The sequence below is a fragment of the Aulostomus chinensis genome, chromosome 13 (genome assembly GCF_037954235.1).
Source record: "Aulostomus chinensis isolate RoL2024-O1b breed Wild chromosome 13, RoL_Achi_v1.0, whole genome shotgun sequence".
NCBI classification, from domain to species: domain Eukaryota; kingdom Metazoa; phylum Chordata; class Actinopteri; order Syngnathiformes; family Aulostomidae; genus Aulostomus; species Aulostomus chinensis.
Window position 1 is genome coordinate 22,051,049 of NC_141332.1, and position 26,243 is coordinate 22,077,291.

Below are 26,243 nucleotides of genomic sequence, written 5' to 3' on the forward strand. Positions count from 1 at the left end.
GCCAGCAGGTGGCAGTGTTTGTCCACATAGTGACTCGGGGCTCAAGGGCCCAAGCAAAGTGTTTCACCATCCATGACTGGAACAGTTGACAATGTAGATTCTGCAGTCTAAACCTCAATAACTCGAACATTATAGGCCTACGTTGTAGTTTTTGTTCTTCTGTTGATTCTCAGGTGTACTCAGCACTCTACTGCAAGTATTTGAGCGTTTGTGATTACTCGGTAACGATTTAATGACTTCTGCCACCAGCCACCTTCCGTAGCCCGGCAGTCGGGTGAGTACGGGGTGGTCGAGTGCCCGACAGCGTCCCCTCACCCTCCCCACCCCTGCACCACCAAACCAAACCGCTCCAAATTTGTCCCGCACCTTCCTCCCCGTTGATTGGCCAGCTCTCTGATTGGCCCGCTCTCTGATTGGCTGAAAGTTCCGTGCTGGGACAGTCTGTCGACGCAGTTTGTTTTCCTGCCTGCGGCTGAAATTTGGGACGGTGACCCGCTTCTGGAGGAAATGTGGATATAGTGTGCAGGTTTCCATCTTTTAGGAAATTAGCCGTTAATGGTTGTTAGGTGGCGTTTTGAAGGGAGGTCGTGATCTGTTTGTTCCCTTTGCGGTCTCCTTCGCTTTACATGTCATTTCATGACTGCAGCCTTGTGAGCGCTCACGTGTTAGATCTTATATTTGCTGATATTCTCTTTTACTTCATTCTCACTCTTGTTTGAGTCAGAGGTTCCCTCCACACTTGCCTGACTCAGCTTCGCGGTCTACCGGGAGTTGCGACTTCTTCCCGGTTTGATTAAGTTATTGAACTCATTGAGTCACCGGAGGAGAGGCGGGGAGCTGCGTGCGGGATTGAGGCATGGTAGACGGGCAGGTCACCAGCGGGTAACACACGGCCGGTACCTCATCGCTGCTTGGAGTTTGACAGTAAGTCCCATTTTACCTAATAACCAGAAATACAGAACAACCCTGAAGGTCCTTCACTCGTTTGGGCTTCTTATGGTCTTATTTCATACATCCCACATAAAGTTTCTGGTCTCCTTTTCTGGTTAAGTTGAACTTTGTTCAAGGTTTTGCTTTATTCAGGTTCCATGAAAAAAAAAAAAAAAACATGGAAACGTTCATGGACTTTGGAAATAGTAATTTCCAAGTCTGGAATAGTGCTTGAAAAATAAATAAAGTCAGAAATGTTTGGAGAAGTGCTTCAGAAATACCTGCATATTAGAGTACGGAGGGGAAAATCTCTTTTGGTTGATACTGATTTACTTTAATTCACGTTTATGTTGCATCAAACCACACTGCTTGTCTTTAATTTCAGTATACTGTGGTAGGTGGTTCAAATTGCTTGTATATGGACATGAAAAATGTAATGAAATGAGTGGGAAAGTCATAGAAAATGTCTAAATTTGAATTACAATCTCCTTTTAGCCTGCAGGTTGTGTATAAATTCCATGTGCTTTCTTAGGTTTAATACATTTATTACTTGTTTGAGTACTAACCAAAGATTACTTTGCTTTTCTATTGTCACAAAAATAAGTGTACTACTATTTTCTGGATACATCTTTATACGATTAAACACCACAGTTATTTTTGTATTAAAAAAAAAGTACTAAAACCAGGCTCACAATGGTTAAAAACTTCCACTTGATGGTCACATTAAGTCCAATAATTCAGAGTGAGAAGCAGTTTCTGGTGAACTGTGGTGAGTCTGACATGTACCTATCAAAGATACAGCCTGTAAAGTTTAAAGATAACCTCCCTTAATGCTTAGAGAAGAATTTATGTGGTGGACGGACTAGAAGCCCTGTAAGCAGAGACTTATGGACAGGTGGACAGAATAAATCAGTGAGGAGAAAAGACGGAGCAGAGCTGAAGATCTCCGCTCATGTGTGATGGACTTGGAGCAGGTTCACACGGGAGTCCAGGTGATGACCGACACCTTATTCCGTCGGAACGATCCAGATGTTTCTTTTTTTGAAACAAGACGGTTAAGATTTTTGCTTTCCTCTGCTCCATGCTGAAACGTGAGCAGGGCGATAGAAATACAACAAGCACAAAAAAAAAAAAGCTAAATGAGTGAAATCACGAGGAGAGAGAAAAATAAATCGGCGAAAACATTTTACAAGACAACAAAACCATTAGAGGCAGGTATGCGATACGCTGGAGGGATAACAGAGACAATTTTTTTTCCTTCTAAAATCAAATGCAGGTTTTTACATCGATGCTCGCCAGCTGTTTTGCCTGTTGGCAGCACTTAATCAACAAAAAATCCTCTCAGATTGTGAAATAATGAAGGCGGCTGGTGAGTTTTTGGAATGAATCAAACTGTGTGACAGTGGGCAATCCAGGAGACTTGGAAGTGGAGGAGTTCTGTCGTGGTTGAAATGTGCATCTGAGGTGGAGGATAGAACGCGTGTCTGCCAGTTAAACTTTGGAAAGAAACCTATGTAAAAGAGCGGTCGTTCCTGTTTCAGGTGGAAGAGGCGGGGTTTGCTTCTCCTTCACGAAACCAAAATGTTGCATCTCTGGTTCTGTCTGCTGGTGATGGAGGTGCTGCTGATGTCCACCGCTGCCAGAGGTGAGTAAGAGTGACTACCAATACACTCGTCAGGTATATGAAATAAAACAAACGGCTGCAGGTGATGGTGAAGTCTCACCAGGAGTTTGTCTGGTGTTCTGCTGCTGTAAAGCGGCTGAAAGTTTGATTTTAAACACGGTGATAAACCACCGGTTTCTCTCTCTCTCTCTCATCACTTTGCAATTTCGCTCAAACCTTTTTTTTGTGTGTGTATTTATTATAATGAAACTTACTGTCATTTTACCTTGCTTGAGAGATTTAGACTCTGAAGGGGCTGTGCTGCGTCATATTTGTTCACTACAACCGTCCTATGATGATAATTGCACACTGTGATACAGCTAATCCTGGCTTCACCGTGGAGGAGTTAGTTGGGTGCCCATAAACAACAGGCCCGTGCACCTGTGGTGACAGCATCCCTTACAAACACCCTTCAAGAAGATGAGAGTTGAACAGGTGAGGGAGGTCGTGGCTGAGCCCTCCCATGTCCCGTATTCAGAAGACAAACTGCGCCAGTCAGGTACAGGGTTCTGATTAAAAGCAGGAACTCCGAGCAGAAGTGGATGTGGGACAGACACGCATCCTTCTTGGTGCACTTGTCTACTCGTGCTTTTTAATGCAGCATCCTGAATGTCCAAGACAAATTTCCCCAGGGACAATTACAGAAATCCAACTAAAGGACAGATGGATCCGTTTTGTTTAAAGGCAAACGTTCATGTTAATCCTGACGGTATTATGCCGCAAGGGTAGCTTCTTTAAATGAACATGATCATGGAAAGAAGCTGACGTATTGTGGTATTATTGTAGCGCCATGTAACCCACCTCTGCTCAGCACTCATCCTTCAACTGTGGTTTCTTTACCTTGGTGGTAAGTCTTGCAGGCCATTGTGTAAAATGAAGTGTTTCAACCACAAATCCAGATTGAACAGCCCCTCAGGGAGGTGGGTGGTCAGGGTCAACGTCTCTCCCAGCTCAGCACGCTACTGTATTTCCTCCAGTCGAACAACAAAAACTGAAAATACAAACAGCAGCGACACATGCAGCATATAGAGGAGAATGTGTCCTCCGCCCGCAGGCAGTACGGGCAGACGGTCATGGAGTTGGCGCCTGTTCCTGAGATCACACTGATGATGAGTTTTCAGCAGGAACAAAGCTGCATTCAGCGAGGCGAGGCCGGGCCAACGTGCAGACACGGGGCCGAAAGTAAACACAGGGCCATAGACCGCAAAGAGATGAGATTAGATTAGCCTATTAGGGATGTTTGCTGTGCAGTGCCACAGCATTTCCTCCCCCTCACCACCTGCAGTCTGTCAATGGAACCAGGGCAGGCAGCACTTAGACACAGAAGCAGGGGGGATGAGGTGAAAGGCAGGAAAGAAAAGACAGAGTGAAGAGGAGAAAAGTGGTGGGACACTGAAAGACTATGAACATTGTGGATAAAAGAAAAGGTGAACATAAGGAAAGAAAAAAAGTAGGTGAGGGGAAAAAGCGGATAAGGGAAGGAAACACATTTGGAGGGGGGGGGGATGTGAGGGCAAGAGAGCAGTGGGAGGAAAGGACAAAATGTAATTAACTACAAATTGGAAACTGAAGTTTTCCCGTAGCTAGCGATGAGCTAAACTTGAGCTGCCTGACAGGCAGATGTAAACCGAGTAAGAAATGTAAAAATCTCTGTATGTTCAACATGAAGCAAAGAAATTGGGGGCCGAGAGAATTTGTGTGCACCAAGTTTGTCATTTTTCTGTCATTTTATATTTTGCAGCATGTTCAGTTCTGAGTAGACGGCCTTCTTTGGTGCTGTGCGTGTGGGGAACGCTGCTTTCACGGCGTCGCTGTGAATTTGCGGTTTGAACTTCTTTGTTCTGTGAATATCATCTTAAGGTTTTTACTGGATGAGGCGTTAGAGAGAACAATCGAAAGGAAGTCAAAGCAGGCAAAAAGAATGACAAACATTTGACATGATTTGCTTTGAACTAGACAGAAAATGATTTTCAAAATGTTGGTAACTCGTCGGCACTCCTGCATCCAGTAGTATTATTTTTTAAAAAAACAACCTTTTTGAACTTATATTGGGGTGTATGATTTTGTCCATACTGCACAGCCCTTAATCTCTCTCGTGTCTGAAGCCGCCAATGGGACAGTAAAGTACAACTTGGGGCTTTATATACTCTGGAAGCTCCAAGAGTTTTGCTGTCCAAAAAAAAAAATGCTGCAACAAAAACATGATCCAGACTGAGAAAGTCGCATCATTGTTTTGCGCTACAATGCAAACACCATCAGTGTCTAAAAGCCTTTCCTAGTTTCCTGCTTTCACAGGAAATGAGTGGATTTGCAGAATCACATGTCACCCGTCATGCTTTCATGAGGGCTTGAAGCTTCTTCAATGAACCAAAACGTATGCAATATCATTGCAAAATTTTTGATTCAGGACTATTTGTTATATCAAATATAAACCAGAAAAGCGTGTTGTGTTCTTTACTGCACTATAAAAAAAAAAAAGAACACAAGGAAAGATTTATATTAGTGACTTGGCAATTATTGAGATATCCAAGAAATATGCAAACCAGAGGTTGGTTACTCAGGGCAACTGCACAAACACAATGAACAATAACAGGCAGGACATAAGGAGACGCGTAAGGATTGAAAACATGAGTGTTTTCTGGCCTTGTTTTTCCCCGGCTGTTTCCTTTACAAAGAACCTTCATTTACCATAAACGTTAAAGCACATCTGTACAAACCCAGAAGGTTCTGTTTTTCAGCACCTTCCCTAAAATCAGTACAGCGTGCTTATAATAATGAAAAGACTGAACGCTTTTGTGTGCCCAATTGAATTCTTTATTAATTGATGCCAGAAAGGTCAAGTTAGTTGTAGTGAAAATTAGTAAAAGTTTCTTTTCCTTATTTTTCTTTGCTTATCCGTGGGATTTGTCTGGCTGATGAGATGGCGCTGAAGTCTGTTTTCCACTGTCAGTGCCTGTTATCCAGTGGAGGCAGGGACAGTGGCATCTCTGGGAACCTTGCTGGGCTGCTCCAAAAGACAGCTAAACCAGATAAGTAAAGAATGACATGAATGGAGGGAAACCTGGCTGAGAGAGAGAGAGAGATAGAGGAAGAGATAAACTGCAAATCCTGCTGTGCTGTTGTGTGCCACTGCGATATTTGTCACAGTGACTTTGCCCCTCTACCACCAAAATCTTCACTTCAGTCCCAGCGGATGTTTGCTCCTGAGATATTTTGTCCCTGTGAGTTACAGTGACCTTTGAACACCAAAATGTTTTCAGTTCATCCTCGTGTCCAAGTTCACTCAGATGTGTGAGCCAAATACGAGTGAATTCCCTCAAAGTGTTGTAGCGATACTCTGTTTCCAAGAATGGGATGTATGGATAACCCAAAAAACTCCACGCCTCCGGCCTACAGCTGGCGCGGATGTCAAGGCGGAGAGGATCGAGAGAGAGTTAAGGGGTGTTTCTCAATCACAAGCAACAATTCTTCCAAAGCAGCTCCTCCAGAGGCGAGGCAAGACCCTTCCTAGCATTTATAGAACACACATTTGGAACAGACCAGTGAATGTACTGATGTGCGTAGTTGAAAATGTCCCATCCCATGTTTCAGCGGATGATCTTCAACACTCTTATGCTCCTGCTCTGGTCTGCAGCCCCAATATCTAATCAATGAGATTTCCTGCAAAAAAAAAAAAAAAACCCTGTTGACCAAAGCAGTGTTATTAAATCAATATTGATGGATTCAGATCATTGGCAAAACAACCAAAAGCTCTCAAATCAAAAATTGAGTATGGAAAAGTTTATATCATTCACACTTCCAAGTCAGAGTAGTAGGAGAGTTACAGGCAGGAAGACTTGGCACTTAGCCTCTCTGTATGGAGCGCTAAACCAGGCAGGGAACAGCTTCCGATCATATCCGAGGGAAGACAGACACTTTCCTCCCAAACACGCTCCAGAGGCCAGCACACTTCCTCAGCCAAGGATTGTTCAGGTTTATCCACTTCTTTTTTTTTTAACCCTTTTTTAAAAACTTTTTTTCTTATTTTACATATGTAATTCACTGATTTTCTTTAAAAGGCGTAGAGGTTGTCCAGGAATTCTCTTTATCATCTTCTTGTCGAGTCTTTTTTCGCCCTCCCTCCTTCGGCTCACAGGTGTGTCTCATTTATCTCCTCTTCTTCCACATAGTTGCTATCAAATAACTGTTTTCTAGACCAATTCATCTGCATGTTACAGAGGGGAAAAATTTAGAACAGATGTTGCTTTGCTTTGAATAAAAAAAAAATTTTTAAAAAAAGAATTAATGTCCTAAAGTGTATGGTGAATCCGTTAGCAGGTGAGGTGTACGGAGCACCTAAGAAAATAAATCACAAGTAACGTTTGGGTGCACTGAATTGTGTTTGTTTCTTGGCTCATGTGCCTCCACATACACGACTGCATACATTAGTCGTGCATGTGATGCGCCACGTGTATGTCAGATGGTTATCAGCCTTACGTAAGCCAGCTGTTCAACGCTTCAAACAAGTGCGGCAAGGCAGAAAGGATAATATTAACGTGATTGTTGAAGTTACTCCTGCAGGGATGGATGTTTAGACGAAATGCTGCGCAGCGTGTATCATCCAGTCACACACGCTCGCTCTGTGCTTTCGTCCTCTGTTACGCCGTATCATTTGAAGTAGATTTGGCATAATGGCAAAATTAAAAGATGAGTGTGGGTTTGTTCATGTGGTTTCCTGCTGCACGGTCCTTTCTAAACACTTTAATGTTTCCGTGGTCGGATTGTCCTGTATAGACCACCCATTATCTGGAGGAAGGGAGGGAAACGGATGAAAGGATTCATTTGCTGTTACACTAAATGTGAGCCACAAACACAGTAAAAAAACAAAACATCTTGGTTGTCTAAACGGAGTCAGAACCGAGAGTATTATCAATGCAGAGAGACACAGATGGTAAACAACCGCATACACATAGACCCTAACCATAAATATGACTAACACATGTAAATAAACAGAGTACACACACACACAATCACATAACCTCCTTTTCCACACACTCATCACTCAGGAATGCCATTAGCATGCTAATGCTAACAATGATAGGTAGGGGAGAAGTGCGGTTAGGTAATGAGGAGTGGAGGAGGAGGCACACTTACCAGAGAAGAAAACTTGGCTCTCTAGCAGAGCTCAGAACCGTTGCAGAAACCCAAGAGACATGTATGCGACTCCAGTAATGGGTTCTCAAGCTAAGCGGCGCTGCAATGAATTACACAGGCAGCGATGAACTAAACTGCGCTTAGTCTGCCGAACCAAGACGTTATTTGTCGGAAGCTGTCGTAAACAGAGCAGTATCTCATGTAGTCATTCCTTTTTTTTTAGATCTCAACATGCTAATTCAAGCTGCATGCAGTATATTGATTTGCTGAGCCCCACCACCATTCAGATATGGTCCAGCCACACAAGGACAGAACCAGCTGTCCTTGTGAGGTCCTTATTTAGGGTGATTGTGATCATTTTGAACTGGTCTGTCCTGAAGACAACGTTGATTCAATGACATGTCATAGTAATTACCTAAACCTGAGCATCTTGTATCTTGAACAGTAGCATGTTGTAATTTACCTACACTGCTCGACATAAATGAGCAGTGACACAGTACAAATACCACCGACCAGTAAGGACCAACATCTCTCATAGAGTTTCTCCATCAGTGCAAGTTAATGATCATCGGCCGTCTTTCACACCATCAGAGTAAAAAAAGGGTCCTGGTGACCGCAGTCTGCTGGTATCTTCATGTGATGGTGGAGGGGGAAGAGGAGAGGGAGGAGGAGGTGTGCATCTTGATTCCTTGTAAAGGAAACAACTGCATACCACAGACAGACACTTCAAACAACACACAACTTTGCCTCATTTTAAACTGACTCACTTGAGTAAATCACGTCCACCCTGCTCTTGGGGTGTGTGTGTGTGTGTGTATGTGTGTGTGTGTGTGTGCACGCCTGTGCAGCGTGTCCTAAGTCACAGCTAGCTATCGTAAATACCATTTGACATGCTGATAGCCATTATACGGCCTGTAGGTGGTGATGGGCATCTGCCTGCCAGCCCCAGGCCACCATAAACATGTTAGTCTTCATTACCATCTACAGTATATACAAGGAAAGTACCTTTTTAGAGAATGCAAACAGTTGTCTTTGTTATTGCTTTATTGATCACTGAGACAGTTCTATTTTTGAAATGAGAGAGGAAGCGATAACATTTAATGTGTGACTGTTACGAGCTGCTTAGCAGGCTATGGGAAGCTTTAAGGGACCACAATGACCAAGTGAGTTCCTCTTGTTAAATCTTTACGAATCAAATGTTGGCTTGCTGTTGGACCACTACAGGTGTGGCTGCTTCAAAGAATCCAAATGCCAATGAGTGAAAATTGAGACGTTGGTCTCTTGTACATTTGTTCTGTCTTCTCTGTTGTTAAGTGCCAGAATATTAGTGGAAATATTTGCAGACTGAGCATGAACAAAACCGCTAGCACTTCAGTTTAGTTCTATTTGAAGCAATTCAAAAAGACCAGAGGCTAAAGCCGGATCCACTTACTGCGATTGGCCAGGATAACAAGGCTAGGTTGTTTTTTTGTTTTGTTTTGTTTTTTAATTGTATTTATTATAAATTGCAGATTTTACATTCGTAGGAAGGCTAATATCTACAGGATCCTTGGGGAATTAAAAACGCATCCAAATGTTTGTGTTTTGCGCTCTCCACCTAAATTCCCTCATTTGCACAGACCAACCACTGCTCTCCACCTCAAGAGTTTTACAGGGCCTGTTAATGTTAAAGGCTATTAGTCCACCCTTAGATAAAGTCAGTGTTTGCTTAGACATTGCTAATGGCGGGGCAGTAATGAGGCTGTCTGGACGTTCTCTGTGGGGGTTGATGTGTCACGCTGATGTGAGGATGGGATGTGTGTTTGAGACGGCTTTGTAAATGAGAGAAGACTTGAGGGAGAAGATAACGAAGGAAGGTTTTGCGCAGAGAAATTGTGAAAGTCAAAGCTGGAAATTGCTCAAGAGGGTTGAATAACCTCTTACACTGAAGAAGCCATCTTATTCTGCTGGATCCAGAGAAGAATTATCATCTGAGAAGGTTGACTTCCTCAGAGCTTTTTCAAAAAACAGGTGTTCATCTCCTGTGTCACTCAGAAAAGTTGGGAGAGTGGGAGAGGCTCTTGTCATGTAGCCATTTCCATCAACCTCTTCAAACACAATCCAAAATTTACATCAAAATACTTTGATGGGAGTGTGTGTGTGCGCTCACAATTGAAGGGGTACTTTTACTAGGCTTGAAAACAATGTGAGGAAATAAAGAAACGTCTATTTTCTCCTTCAAATATTCAACATACTTTCATTTCTATTTGTCAGTTGTTGCATTTTTTTTTTTTGTCTCTGTGGCCTTTTGCTCATTTGGCAGCACACAAGATGACGTTGTTTTTAGGATTTATTAGTATGATTTGACTTCCTGTTCCATTTCAAGACGATTTAAAACCTCATCTACACAATATTTCTTAAACTTTTTCCTCTTTGTCAATGCCCTCTGCTGTCTTTCTCCAATATAGCACAGTGTTTGGGTCACGGGGTCAAAGCCCTGTATTGTGGTCTCACTGGGGTTGAGGCATGTTTGGTCAATGCTACAGCACTGAAGGCCAAAGGTCAGCCAGTAGATCAGGGAGAGGTCAGGGGGAGTGTGTGTGAGGGTTTGTTCGTGAGTGTGTATGTGAGGGTCAGAGAAAACACATGCCAGCACCAGAGGAGACTGTAATAACACATCAGGATCCCCACAGGACAACACACACATGCTGCTTTCACTCCTTAATCTTCTCTACCTGTCACTGACAGAGATTCTGGAGTTACGAACTCTTTATATCATCTTTGTTCATTTACTCTGAACCAAAGCAGCCATAACACCGCCGGACAGTCATAATAGAGGGCATGCTGGGACGGCGCGTAAAGGCTGATTTATACTTGTGTGTCAGGTCAACACCAACCCTGGGCTGTGGTCTTACTCATGTCGGCTACACTGTTGTGAATATTTGTACTGCTGCACTGGTTTTGCTGTGTTGCGCTGTGTGTGTGTGTTCCAAGTGATTGTGATGATCATTAACTGCACCGATTGTCACGTTACACGTCACAGATGGACTCGGCCTGTCACAGGATTGAACGCAGGTGTATAAATAGACCTTAAAGCATCACTGTGACATCTAGTGTGATGCTGTCCTGCCTTGCCAGCTCTACCTTTTGCACAGATATCACTTTGGCTCTGTAGCCTCCTTCACCAGCGGGTGAGCTACAAAAACTTCTCATGAAGAATTGCAAGATGGACTAACGGTTCAACATTCCTGCTTTGAACAGGCTGTGTGAAAGAGGCCTCTGTCTCAATTCAGAAACTTGGTTCCAGTCGTTCTTACTCATCAAAGCTGTTTGGGTGGTGCTCACCTTTGTGTTCTCCTCTACTGCCTCTCTCTCTCTGTTCTCCCTGACACCTTCTATCTCCCCCTCTGACATTTTAATTCCTCTGCCACTTACTTTGTTGCTTTCTCTCCTCCTTGCCTATCCCTCAGCCAGACTCTTTTAACCCCGCCCCCCCGCCATGCCACACACACAGTCCCCAGCTGTTATTCCTGATGCCCTGACAAATAAGATGCTGAAAGGTGATCGCTGGGACAGGAGGCACAGACCCTTGTTTTCTTTGGGCTTTAGTCTGTCAGATAGATAAAGTTGGGTGGGGGTGATTGATGCAGCACTCAGGACCCTGGGAGAGGGGTGTGTGTGTGTGTGTGTGTGTGTGTGTGTGTGTGTCTTGATGGACAGAATGACAGAAACACAAGATTAGCCTGACCAAAAATACCTTCGTCTTAAATGTGATCGACATGTTATGGACAGTCAGCCACACTCTCTCACCAAGGTTGTTTACAGATGACCTCTGACCTCAGGAAGTAGAGGCTGATTAGTGGTAGGATGTTAAGCCAGACAGCTTGAGGAAAGACTTTCCTGTAGCTCCTAGCTTTGACGTATCAGTCTTGTCTTGTTGAGCTCTTCACATTTGTAGTTTAGTGCAGACAAAGATACCGTCGACGGTGTTTTTGGAAAGACTAGAAGCTGTTTCTTGTTGGAATTAGTTGCAGTCAAGAAAACTGGCACATATTTGAAAACAAACAGGCTCGTGGGGACACACATGCGCTCGTCTTTTTTCCCCAGTGCCAGCTGTTGATGTGGAATCCATACTGCAGGGGGAATGTGAGAAGAGTGTGAGAGATGTGGGGGTGGGTGCAACAAGACGGGACTCTGGAGGGGGACATGCATAGGGCTGATCGTTATGTCCCCAAACGGTAGACGTTTGTATAAGATGAGTGCCATAATAGCTCCCCACGTTCACCATCATGAAGTCAACGTAGCTGTTGTTAAGGGGTATGATGCACCTGATCCTGAATTCAGTGAGTCGACGCAGACTCAGATGGGTTCCGTGTCCAGACTATGGCGTAGGCTCGTCTTGGACCTGGCAAGTGTATAAATCAGCTTTCAGAGCTGTTGCGTCCATCTCCCATGCATGCAAGCTGTGAACAGTTTATTTCCTGCCACAGGACCCTCCGAAGTCCGAACCTGCACAATGACTATGTGACCTGAGCTTGTGGCTGAAGATTACTTAATGCAACAGAAAATGTCAACAGAAAGGTAGAATTCTGGCTCGTGAACTATCAAAAGCCAAAGTTGGTAAGCCAGAGACGATGTGTGCAGCCAGAGAGCGCTAGAAGTTTCTTGGGGCTCCACAAGCAGCCAAAGTAGACTGTTTTGATTATTGTTAATAATTGAAAAAAGCAGCAGAGAACAGCATGACTAGCATAACTTGCATTTTTCCCCAAATACCAGGAAAACATTGACCAGATTTGCAAAAAAATACAAAAACATGAATCTCCAGATATTGGTCGCAGGCACAGTGGAATAACTCAAGACGTTAATCCTCTGCCAGTAACTGCACACTGCTGACATCTGGCTGAAAGGCCTGTGGACCAGTTAGCTGTGTTAATTATTTCCCACTACACGGTCCTTCATCACACTGGTCAGCTCAGCTCATACTTATTATCCAGAGGTAATCCCTCTGTTGTGCTGGCACCATTATCACACCATGACACAACAGGCCTATTCTTCCACACGTAATTAACAAAGGTACTTATGGGCTGCTTTCTGGGATTTAACTGTTGTGATGTCAGAGCTTTAGAGAGGCAGTCGCACACGGTGGTGCGGGGGGGGACAGATCTCTGGTGTAGTTCAGCAGTAAATGCTCTATCTGTAATGGAAAGTAGTGAGATGTAATAAATAAAATTCTGATTGTTCTCATAGAAGAAGCCAGTTGAAAACACGTTAAACCACCACATGCTTGTTGCATATCGGACCACAGTTGTTGTCACAGATCATGCTCACACGCACCTAAACTGATGTTTCAAGTCAGTACACACACACACACACACACACAAACTCTCTCCCTTTCGCAGGTTAATGTGAAAACAACCTTGCGTTGCTCATGCAAGTCCTCCAGCTCATGCGGCTGTAGCTTCCTTCCCTCTGATGCAACAGTTCTGACAAATTCTGGTGAGGTTTACGCACAGAAACACTTGGTTAAGTTCAGGAAAAGCTCATTGTTTTGGATTCAAATGAGAACTTCTTCGACAGATACGGGAAGTCAAACCTCCCGCTGCAGCTGCAGCGCTTCCTCTCACATGTCCACCTGTCTGTCCTTGCACATATCTTGTCAAAACAGCCTGGAAATAGAATTAAATTTAGTCTAAACAGCAGTAATCGTCAAAAAAAAAAAAACATTGATCACTCAGTGGCCTCCTACATTAGTCATTTCCGCTGCAGTCACTTGCGTCATGACCTTCAATCTAAGTATCAATCCCGTTTACATCTGTAATGAAAAAAGACACATTCAGATGTTTGCTGGAGGATGAGAGGAAAACATGAGTTGAAATAGCATTGTCAGGTATACAGGGATGAGATATCGAACTACTTTCAGGCGCTATCTGGAATTGTGCGTATTTGTGTGTCTGTGCGTGGGTGTTTAATGTCCACTATCAATCAACACCTCTCAGGGTTTGTTCCTGCCACGCCATATGCGTCATGGCAAATAGCCGACTGTACGCGCTGACACACACAAACACAGTCATCATCCATCCAAGAGTCATTTTGATTCCCCTATTAATCATAAGGAAAAGACGGGGGGTCAGTTTCATAGTCCCAAAATATCCCCAGCAACAACCTGACCAAATTTTAGTTTTGGATTCTTTGTCAACCAAAAATCTTTCTGCTTTGTCGTTATGGGTTGTAACATAATATGAAATATAAAAAGGAACAAATGAACAGGCACGTGCACGAGCGCACTCACACACACATACACACGCACACGGAGTAGGCTAAGATGAGACAATGACCTGATCTGAACAAATGGACTTAGACACGGTCGAGGATCGGTGTGGAATGTGGGAGGTGGGCATGATTTTGTGTGTGTGTGTGTTTGCGTGTGTGTGTGTGCGCGTGTACATGCTTGGAATGTCTTACTCCCCACCCAGTGAACCAGAAAACACACAGGTGGAGAGAAGGTGGAAGTACAAGAGGAAGCAGGAGAGAGACGAATGAGTGCTGAACAATGATATTAAACATACTTGAGTTTATACGAACACTTTTATTGCTATGGACCCCCTGACAGTCGATGAAATTCAATTTAACTGAAAATTTTAATTATCCAAACAAAACAAAAAAATATCCAAAGTGGAAGAAAGAGTGCAATTCTTGTTAGAAAATGAAATACTTAAAGTTCCTCATACTATTGGAATATATGAAAAATGAGAGTAACTGTACAACCCAGGTTTGTAATTCAGAAACACTTAAGAAGTCACTTAAGTAAAGTAAATTAGCTGAATTTTGGAGGGAAAAAAGAAGATTAAAAATGCATTCTAGTCAGCGTTGATATAATGATTGAAGGGTCTTCATGAAAGATTAAAAGTGAAGTTGTTTTTTTGTTTTTTTTTTACACAAACAGGTTGAATAAAACTGTCGGTCGCCTCAAATATGCAGTAATATTAAAGTAACCTCTGCAGAAGCATGCTCTGAAATAGTCAGGTAAATGAATGAATGAATTAATTAATTCAAATTTTAGTCACATTGATAAGAAAAACTCATTGTTGTCTACACGGTCACCTGCTGGAATCCCAGGAGTACTTGTCTGACGTGTTATGTCAGACTACCAGGATGCTGTTACCATGGAGATGTTTATAATGCGTATCTCTTTTATTGTATGTGTTTGTTTCCCTATATCTTCCTCCCTCTCCTTCTTTCTGTGTGTTGTGTCCATATGAAAGGCTCCCGTACGGCAAATATTCACCTCTTTATCGCTAAAGTGGACCACAGCAGGTGTGTGTGTGTGCGTGTGTGTGTGTGTGCATGCCTGTGTGTCTTAGTTATCACTGCTGTTAATGTGTAATCTTGTCTGCCTCCAGAATGCTGATAAAAGTCAGGTCGAGGACGCTGCTTCGGTTCACACACGCGCAGACACGCACACTGCAGATTGTTAACTATTTCCTTGCCTGTGCCAACTATGTCTTGTTTGTCAGGCACAATGTGCTCTTTGGTGTAGACACATAAACACACACGCATTGAGAATGCTCATAATTTACTTTTAGCAGTCAACGAACTAATGATAGTCACTTCTCTCTGTTTGGCTCAGAGGGTCGTTGTGCCCACTGGTTGTGGTCTGACCCGACTTGTGACCCGGCGGTGACTAAACTAGTACAATGACCCGACCCTGGATTCCACGCACACGAGGACACCTGCCGCAGTTACAGTTTTGGAGACACACTCTGCAGCCTAGCAATTGTTTGTCGAGCGCTGGACGGAGGGAACTAGTGAAGTGGTTTACATATTTGGATGTTTGGTTTTCTCCACCTTTATGATGTCACTCTTTAGTTCATAGAAATTGTGAAAGTCCAGAATTAAATATCAGTCTGCGAGATCTGAAATAACTTAATCTGCCACACCACACAGATTTATGTCCCGTAACAGTTCACTAATGTGGCGTGTTCTATATTTGAATGTGTGTGCATGGCGAGAAATAGTATGTCATCTTTGCATCATTTTTTTTTTTTGTTTTTACTGTCAAGGAAGTAATGTAATCATCAGTGTAGGTTTGTTTATTTGTTGGTGGGATATCTTGAAAACTGATGGACAGATTTAGATGATATTTACTAGAAGCTGGATTAACTGTTTTGGATTAACTGCTTTAGGCCGTTAGCTGGATGTAGCTATTAGCAGTATCTTTATAGAATGTGTTATATACACACACACACACACACACACACACACACATATATATATATATATATATATATATATATATATATATATATATATATATATATATATATATATATATATATATATATATAAACTTGAAGCAAACTCTCTGAGTCCATGTGAAATTGTGAAAAGAAGAATGTTTCAGTTTATGGAAATAATCTTCGCCCCATTCTGGATTCTTCTTTTGTGACCCAGAATACAAAATTTGGTCCATGACACTGACAAATGGCAAAAAAAAAAAAAAAGATAAATTGGTGACTGATATCTCAAAATTTTATAGGACAAAAAAAATCCAGATGACTCCTGATGCAGTATCTCAATCGCAGGAGGAGAGATTAAAGCACCCTTCTCAGTCTGCAGCGGAAATATGTGTTTGTTTGTTACAGGTCCACATCATAAATTCACCATTAATATTTCAATGCATTTCTATTCAAATATGAATCACTAGAAGAGTTATGATTCCTTCTAATATTGTGAATCATATCAGAATTGCAATATCAGTCAAAATAATTACAACTACGTCCTACGTCCTTTTTTTTTTTCCACACTCATTCAGTGCTAAGAAGAGAAGTGCACTTGGGAGATGAACAATCTTGTTTCTCACCAATTTTTCCACAAGAACACCGTAGTTTTCTCCTTGAATACATTATGCGTTTGAGTTTGATTATTCATTTGATGGCAGAAAATTAAAGAAATTTAAAAAAAACTTTTCTGTTTTAAAGATTGTCACTGTGGATCCTGCAAAAATCTCAAAACCCTCTAACGCACTCCTGGCACACTGCTGCATATATCTGCATACGGAGCAGACGGAGCCGGTGTAGCAGGTAAAAAGACCCGCTCGGCTCCACCGCCTGGTCGCCCGCATATGTGCCTGGTGTGTTTTAAGAGTCTGAGTATTAGACATTTTTCCGCACAGTTGCATAAAAGAACGACTGGATTTCAAAGTGGGATATTGTTCTTTTAATAGCCTTGTCCACAGTTAAATGAATTATTTTTGAAAATCTTTTCTCTCGTTGAAGGTCTTGCCATTAAAAATTATTCATGTTTTTATAGGGCAGGAAGCGCGTTTAGCAAAGGGATTATTCTTGCCAAGTCTAAACCCAAAAGGAAAAGGTTTGCGGTTTATTTTGCACCTTACCATTCTGGTTTCAGAGAACATTAACATGAGATTTTGACACTGATATTTTTGGAAGTAATTGTGTGAACGTGTGGTAAGACAAAAAGTTGGGGGCCAATTCAAGTCTGCGTGCATGGAATGGTCTATCTCTAAATGAGGATTAAGGAAATACTGGCGATTTTCTGACAAGACTACTTGTTTGGTGTGTTTCCTCCTAATAGTAGCATTTATTTTTAATCCTGATTGTGGAAAAAGTTTTTCTTCCAGTACAAGCAGACAGGTGCTGCAGCCAGAGGAGTTAAAGGAAGGAACATACTGTAATATTAAAGGAGTTGCAGGGAAAGTAGGTGAGGATGGAGAGAGTGGACTGAAAAAGAAAGCAAGAATGAGAAACAGATCATAAAATATGTTATTAAAAAGAATAAAAAGGCTTTACAACTCCATGTGCGAAGGTGGGTGTTGGTGCTCTCAAAGAGCCGATGGTGTGAGTCGCGGAGGGGATCGGGTTGCCGTAACAACCACTCAGCAGATTCCACAGTTTTTCTGGCGGCTGTGTGTTTCTCTTTTGTGTGAGAGACCATAGTGTCGGCCATTAGTTTTATGTGTATAAGTGAGTGTGTGTGATGTAGCCTTTCACTGATGACAGCATGTCCTCCCCCTGCCTCAGGCCTTGTGTTAGCTGTCAGGATGGAGTAACAAGCAGCAGTTGACCTATTGATGGGCTGGAAGTGAGTGGGTCAGAACAAGACAGTGTGTGTGCGCACACTCAAGGAAGACAACTTAATGTGTACCTGCCTGTTGCCTAAGGCATAAGACAGGTAATAGTGCGTGTGTGTGTGTGTGTTAGAGAAAGTAAATCTTTTGTTCCTCCAAAAGAAAAACTTTCACAACCACTCAGTGGAGCGTCAACAAACTGTGGCGGTAATGAAATTAAGAGAATGGACTTGATAACAGGGGCTTTTGGAGAGAATCCAGATGATACAACAGCAGGGGACGTCTCTGAAAGCCTGACTGAAACAGCAGACTTCTGATTATTGGGATAATATGAATGGTGCTAACACAAATTTTCATTGGAGCGTGTCGTCGACGGATAAACCTCGTGGCTGTCGTATAAACTTCGAGCTTTTCCAAGTGAGAACAAAGGTAACATTTATAAGTGATTCAATAATAAGAGGAATCTCATGAGGATCCAGTTCTATGATACATGGGCCCAGCGTGCGCACACACACAGAGCAACACACACCTCCACCTCGAGCAGTGTATAAACGCTGTGTCCTACTGTTAAGTGCTCTCCATCAAAAGCATTCCTGGGCTCTCTCCTCTCGCTCCAGTCTCACTTCCCTGCCAACAACAACGTTGTGTTGGACTCAGCAGACCCATCTGACTGTAAGACCAGTGGAACGTTAAGGGCATTAAAAGACCAATCGCTTCATCCAAACCAAAACATAAAGGGCAGTCCCGGCTGTCACACACTGCCAAAATATGCAACCCCCCCCCCCCCCCCCCCCCCAGAAAAAATGTAGCACATATTTTTAGCAGTAAGAAAAATTAAGCACTGGAGTGATTGATTGGATTTAAGATAGGTAGAAGAGGGTTTTTTTGACTGCTTTCAAGAAACTAGAGATGATGGAATGAAGGTGTGCTCTTTCTAGTGAAAAATATTATACAATTCTACATTTTCAGACAATTATGCCATTGATTTTTGGACATAATTTCACTGAAGCAAAGTGCCTGTGAAAGGCATTAGTGAGTCAGATTCGAACAAATAGAACCGTGTGCAGACATGAGCTGGCAATGATCTTTTATGATCCTTCAAAGAAATGTGTTGTGTAGGAAAAGGAAGCACATTGAAAGTGTGTTAATGACAAACCCAAATGTGTTACATCTACTAAATTTAATGTGTGAAATTGCAAAGGCATACAAGTAGTATTAAAGTCAGAAGACAAGCTCCTGAAGGCTAGATCAGGACCTGATTTATTCCCCGGGAAGCTGCTGGCAACTGTCCACGTTTTCTCCTCTGCATCCCCGAGCCATGGGGCTCACATGTTGCAGAAACACCTTCTAAATGGGTCAGATCAGGTTTTCACTCCACTTTTAACAGGTCTAGTCTTTTTCAGACTTCTATCGTGCAATTCTCCAAGTTTCCATGGACGTTTTGTTGACATTAAAAAGTGATATTTCAGCCCCCCCAAAAAAGTCATTTATCAATTACTCATGAAGTTTTTTTGCATGCTTGCATGACTTCGTGGTGAAATCAGAAAATGGTAGCTGCATAACTTGTAGCTGGAAGTGAAGAGAGACGACACAGATTAACAACAGCAAACCAGCCAACTTAAATGCACCGTCCAGTGTAATCCAGGATGTCTTCTGTATGCTCATCACTGCGTAAATTCTTTGATTTGAAATAACTGAAAATGTTCTGGGTCCGCGTAGTTTGACCCTCACTTTCGAAATCCCACTTCCCGGCATCGGCCAGGACGCCACCCTCTACGAGTCGTGCTCGTTAACGTGTAATGATCCGGTTGGTGAGCCTGGCGAGGTGGATGGTCAGTATAAATTACATAATTATGAAACCCTGCTTTTGCTGTTGTTTTCGGAGTGACCTGTAAAAGATCCAAGCGTATGAACTGATCCCTGCTCTGCTTTATATCGAGGTTATGCAGCTCTGAGTTGGAAGCTGCTGCGTCTGTGGGAGTAGTGTGTGTCTCTGATGTGGGCTGTATTTTCCTGTCATTAGACTACAGAATAACAGATGTGCACGTCTAACCTACCTACACATTCCCGCTGCCTCCATTTTAGGAGAAAGAGAGGGAGGGTGTGCATATTTTGGGTGTCTTTTATAGAAGACAAACAATCTTCAAGGTGCTCCGGATTGTCATGTGGAGCCACTTTACCGGGGGGGTGGCATGAGCCCTAAATGGACTAAACAGACCAAAGTTTAAAGGCCTGCAATTTATTTTGCTTGCCACCACTTCACACAAGTGGGCAAACACACGCACACACACACACACAAACACACACGTACATCAGGTTTCCATCCTTCCAATTTGATGTGTATTTTGAGGTATCAAATTAAAAAAGTTTAATAGAAATTGGGAAATTCCCCAAATCTCCCTTGATTTCACCAAAAAAAAGAAGAAATTTTTTTTTTGGTGGGGGGGTGCTTACACCTCTTGCCCTGCACCTCTATCGTCTCATTGCGTAGCCAATTTTATTCCCTTCAAACCGGCCGGTGGACAAGCAGCTAATGTAGTGTTCCTTTTAATGTGTGTTTGAGACACACACACACAAAGAGGGTGTAAGACAGACATACTTAACTGGAAGAACTTGACAATACACAGTATTTGTAGCACTTCTTGTCTCATACAGTAACACACACACACACACACACACGTTGACCATGATTGAAGAGAAGAATAGTGTTTTTTTTTAAAGTGCTTTAGTTTCAATACCTAGAGACTAAAATATAAAATTTCAATACGCTTGACTTCACTTTCAGTCATGGACCGATGCACAGGAGGAGGAGGAGGAACATGATGAGGAGAGGAAGGAAGGGAGGAAAGGAGGTTGGTGCCCTGTGTTCCCCTTAGACGGGGGGAGAGACAGAGTAGAGGAAGACAAGGAGGAGAGGAGGAGACTGAGGGAGAGGTTAACTGTCGAAAATTGAGAGGTTCAGTCAGAGGTCCTGCTCCTGTGAAGCTCTAGGGAGATCCAACGTGTGTGTGTGTGTGTGTGTGTGTGTGTGTGTGTGTGTGTGTGTGTGTGTGTGTGTGTCAAAAGAGAAGATACTTTAAATGAAGAGGATGTGTGAACCAGTGGTGAAAGGGAGCAAGAGAGAAAAAGAAGGACGGAAAAGAATCTGAGACAGTAGCAGTGGAGCAGTAAGAGTTGTTCAGGGAATGAGATTTCAATCTGTGAGAGGAGGAGAGTGAAAACAGAAAAGGCACTTTAAAGGGACACAATGCAAAGAAAAGGAAATAGCTCTCTATTTCTAGGGACATACACAAAGAAGAAATAGCACATAAACAGCAAGAGAACGAGACATAAATTACAAGACTTCAACCGAGAAAAGGAACATGGGGAGGAGAAGGAGTGAACTTTCAGGCCCCTGATGAGAAAGCCATACAGCTGCGTGAACACACACACACACACACTCACACTCACCCACACACACACACAGTGAGGAAGAGGAGGAGGAGGACTAGAGGCTCCTCAGAATACCTCTCTGTGACTAATGTCTTTTTCACACATTTCACCTCCATCCATCCATCATTGTCCAGCCCCCACTCTCTTGTTAAAACAACAGCCACAAGTGTGACAGCAGCAAGAAGGCAGCTTGAGCTGTTCTCGCCTTTTCTTCTGTTGTGCTGGAACCTCTTCAGCTTTATTATTGCTTCAACTCCAGAACCTTGTTGTGTTGTTTTTGGTGATAGCTGACAGCTGGCGTGGACTATTGAAGCATTGTGACATGGTGAAGACAGGCTCTCCCCGCTGAGTCCAGCTATTTCTGCTCATGCTAACCAAGAAATTACACTTACAGATTTGCACACATAAAAAAATAATAATAATCCTTGTAATATCTTGATTGCTGTGATGAAAAGGAAAGTTCTAGTTTATTACAGCCTTCATACTTCACCATGATTCCTATCAGTTGTAACCATCTACACACTCAAATGTTCATATCTCAGAATGCAGATGTTTTGCCAAAAGAAAGGAAAGGAGCACAAGTCGCCAGGCCATGTTAGTCCTATTTATTAAAAGCCAAAATGAATTCCCCAAATCTATTTTTTGTGTGATAAACTTCCTGATTCAACTCTGACCTACCGAACGCGCGTGTGTGTGGGCTCTCATTTCCTGTGTAATGAGGATTATTACAGTAGCAGAACATTGCTGCTGCCTAAAAATACTGACACATTCATGGTAATTGTGAGAAAACATATTGTACGAAAGACCAAATTTACAGCAGCAACACCGTAGAAATCCAGGATAATACTGAAAGCCCAAGCAGTATTACACTCCGAGCCTCTTTTTCTACAGCACAGTATTGTAGTTTTCACAGTAATAACCTGTAAAGACACGGCAAACTACAGCTACAGTCAGTAGTTTAGTAGTCAGACCTTTCTTGGGCGTTTTTAATATCCTCAAACTATTATTCATCAGGTGATGAGAGCAACAACAAAAATGAAACTATTAAAGTTTTACTAAATAACATTTTCATTGTGTTTGAGGAACTTGAGATGATTTGGTGATTAAAAAAAAAACAGTTTTTATGCAGTCGTCTTACATCGTCTGCATTGAGCTTCCCTGCAAATTAAGCTGGCAACGTGGCAGACCTCTAAAACCCCGTGCATTTACTAATGCCACTATTAATTACTAGACAATACTGAGTGCATATGTTTTCATAAACCACACCATGGCTTCATTTGCATACAATTGCTTAGTCAAGGGCACTTTGTCCTATGATGTGTTTATATTTAAAGCGTATTGTTAAAGCCCATAAGGAGTCATGAGAACCTGGAGTTGAGGTGAACCTCACTAACTCCTACACCCCTCCTGCTTCCTGCTCCCTATCTTCCTGTTTGCTTTCTTTGTGCTCCTCTCCCATTCTGACGGATTTTATTCCCTTTCTATCACTCCCTTAAATTCCACGCTGCCTCATACCCTCTATCTCCCTCTCCCCCTTCCTTCATCACCTCCCCCTCATCCCAATTTGTGCTCTTCATCTCCCCCACTTCTCTCAATCACTCACTCAGCCCCTCCCACCTCTCCCGGCCAGTCAGCCTGCTCTGTTTTTCTAGTCTGCAGTTTCACAGTCGACTGGCTACTGAGCAGTCAAGGTCACGCCCGGTTTGATGTCTTAACACGACATCCCAGTCGATGTTGCACCCACGGCCTGCTCTTGCCCCCCGTACACGCCATTGTTATTTTCAGATTATCTACTATGACTTCAGTCGAGGTTAAAGGAGATTTCTTGTGGGTTTCATGCCATATTTGGAAGGAACTTTATTATGAAAATAGTAGATGTGTGGCTGTGAGTTGCTGCGGACAACTGTATATTTTACACAGTGGGGTTTTAGGAGAATTTAGGGGCTTTTCCTTCATTTTTTATTTATTTATATATATATATATATATATATATATATATATATATATATATATATATATATATATATATATTTTATTTTTTATTTTTTTTTACACTGGTGCAAGCACAGGTTCAAGGTTAATTGTAAGTTTACTTGCTTGACCACAAAAAAAAACCTAATATAAATTTTATCTGAGAAATTGTTGTGATATGAACACAGTTTTTAATATCCCAAGTAAGCGTCCTTTATAGGGTCAGAGGGAATGAAAAGACATCTCAGCCGCTCTGTTCATCTGCTGTCTTAGATGAGGTTTTTTTTAGCTCCGTACTCCCGTCAAGGCCTCGTCTCTTATAGGTACAGTCTTCAAGTTTTCAGGGCTGTTTAGTTCAGCGCTGCCAGTTTCCAGAATTCTTGGTGCAGCAAAACAAATTATTGTCTTTTAAGAAAGAAGTTAAGCTGTAATTAGCCTGACCAACCCGATTTTAGGCTGCACGCAGCGTGAGTCTGCGAATCATCAGTGAAAAGAGGTTGTTACCTCACAAAGAATGTAACGTTGCAGCCTGTCGCCTGCAGCTCTTCATCAAAGACCTCACTGTAGCTCCTCCTTCTTGTTCCTTTACTCCCTGCAGTGTTTCAAACAAATCCTCTACCTAAGAAAAATTGCTATTGTCTTTTATAGGAGATGCTGAAAAACACATTGCAGGTCCTGCGACTAATTTAAAATAAACTTAATACTTCCTCAGTTAAATGTGAAGCTGTGTGAAACAAAAGCACCGACCTGATACAGTTTTTTTTTTTCCCCGCAGGAACGTCACCACCTTAGAAATTCCAATTCATCTGTCATTGTGTGATTATGAGACGGCTTTCTCTTTCTTATGACAGGACAGCTCCTGGAACATGTGACAGAAAATTAGTATAAGCAAAGTGACAGCGTTTAACCATGTCTTCCCTTGCCCTCCAGGTCCTCCCAGGGTGTCAGAACGAGTGGCCCACCGACAGAGCGTCCGCCTGGGTCGCACCATGAAGCTGCCCTGCCCTGTGGAGGGTGACCCACCGCCACTCATCATGTGGACCAAAGATGGCCGCAACATCCACAGCGGCTGGACGCGGTTCAGGGTGTTACAGCAAGCTCTGCGTATCAAAGAAGTGGAAGCTGGCGATGCAGGGACTTACATTTGCAAGGCGACTAACGGATTTGGCAGCGTGAACATCAACTACACTCTCATCATCATCGGTAAGTGGAGTTTGTACAAAAGAGTTTGAACAAGGAACTAAAAAGCTTGGCTGTTTAGCAGTTTTGTTGCCGTTGAAGGGAGTGTGTAGGTTTGACTGAAGGAAACGACCACACTCTCACTCATCGTCTTCTACTCTCCTCCCATAAATTCAAGCCAGTGTTTTGTCTTCTATACTATACAATTTTCTCTTCATCATCACATATGCGTGTCTGCAGTGAGTGTTTGAAGGATGTAATTTACCAGGTTTGGTTGGTGGGGCCATTATAGAGAAATTAAGCCTTCAGACAATGAAACGCTGCCTTTGTCTGAGATTTTATGGATGTGTGTGACCACAATTGTTGTGCTTGAGGGTTCATGTATGATTATGAATGGGGCATTTGTTGAAGGAGATGCTTGTGTTTCTGCACTGGTTGTGTTTGTGTGTAAGACGTAGTGTCTGTGTGTGGTATGGAATGCCGTATTTGTGTGTGTGTGTGTGTGTGTGTGTGTGTGCATCTAAATACTGATTTCACGATAAAAGAGACTTTGTTGTGTCTTGTTCTTCTCTTTTTTTCCATCTACATAATAATTGTCCTTGTCCATGTCAGCTGCAGCGTTTGTTAGTGTATCTCTGCGTGTGTTTGTTCACGTGTTTGTTTCTGTTGAACAAACTGCATTCTCATGTGGTGGCTGCAATAGTGAAGGAGTGTCACGATGCAAAATTACGACCTTAACATGGAACAGATCTCCAGCAAGGTGGTGTGTTGAGGTTTTTTGTGTTCAGTTTCTTTTAGTGCACCAGTGAAGTAAATCATCCTGCACAGGAGCTTCAGCAGCATAAAGGAAAAGCCAGTTTTGTTCAGTGTTAAGTTCCATTATGATTTATGTACAGTTTAATGCTGTCTGGTTTGTTTTTATACATTTAGATTAATGAATCAGTATTCTTTTACCATTAGCTACCAGAGTATTGTGTATAATTATTGTTAAATTCATTTTGAATGCCTGATTTTTAGCAGTGTGCAAGTGAAGTTGGTGTCATTTGACCAAGGGACGGGATGACTTTTAGAGCTTTCAAGGAACAAATACAAAAAATAATATTACCAATACTTTGGTATTTGTGTTTATTCGAGCGGGAGAGGCGAGATTCAACCACAAGCGGTCAACTGAGACACATGTGGGGACACATTCTAATGCCAGGTGTGAACTCACGGTACTTAGAGCTGTCAGCTTGTGATCGGATCACTCGAGACGCACGTTAATGCCAGGTCTGAACAGGGCCTGAGTGCCAGAGAGCCTCCCCTGTGTGTGTGTGTGTGTGTGTGTGTGTGTGTGTGTGTGTGTGTGTGTGTGTGTGTGTCAGCTTTCAGGCAGTCAGGTGGATGCCAACAGGGAGCACAGCATTCCAGAGAATCCAACTGAAGCATCGCTCTGTCCAGCGTCGGCACTTCAAAAACAAGCTTTAAGAAAGATATTACTTCTCCACACCACTAATGATAACTGGTTAAAGCGTAATGATGAATCTGAAAATCTCACAGCCTAACTACGTTTGATACCAAAGTGAAAATGAATCAGTAACAGCCACTCAGAGGTCTATTTCTTCTTATCGATGCAGAAATGTCTGTAACATTCGTGAATGTTGTTGCTCCCAACAGGCACGATAAATTAGCATATTGACAGTAAACAACATCCTTATATTCTGCAGTATTATCGGTATGTGATCCAAAGCGGCATTGGTCTTGACCTGAACTTCAAAGGCAAGCTGGCATACAGAGGGTGGGGGGTTGTCGGTCGGTGGTGGGGGGCAACAGCTGCCACTTAGGTCATTCAGGCACACAGCTGCTGTCTGTCTGTCCCTCTCTCTCACA

General features: G+C 42.6%; 1 protein-coding gene across 1 annotated transcript in view; it reads left to right on the forward strand.

Annotated features, from left to right (window-relative positions):
- Window positions 1–477: 477 nt before the first annotated feature.
- Window positions 478–26,243, forward strand: part of fgfrl1a (fibroblast growth factor receptor like 1a) — a 68,154-nt gene continuing 42,388 nt past the window's right edge. Inside the window, exons 1-3 of the mRNA XM_086222097.1 lie at window positions 478–924; window positions 2,472–2,575; window positions 24,126–24,398. Coding sequence (XP_086078223.1) covers window positions 2,512–2,575; window positions 24,126–24,398 — 337 coding nt within the window. The 5' untranslated portion in view covers window positions 478–924; window positions 2,472–2,511. The remainder of the gene's footprint in view (window positions 925–2,471; window positions 2,576–24,125; window positions 24,399–26,243) is intronic.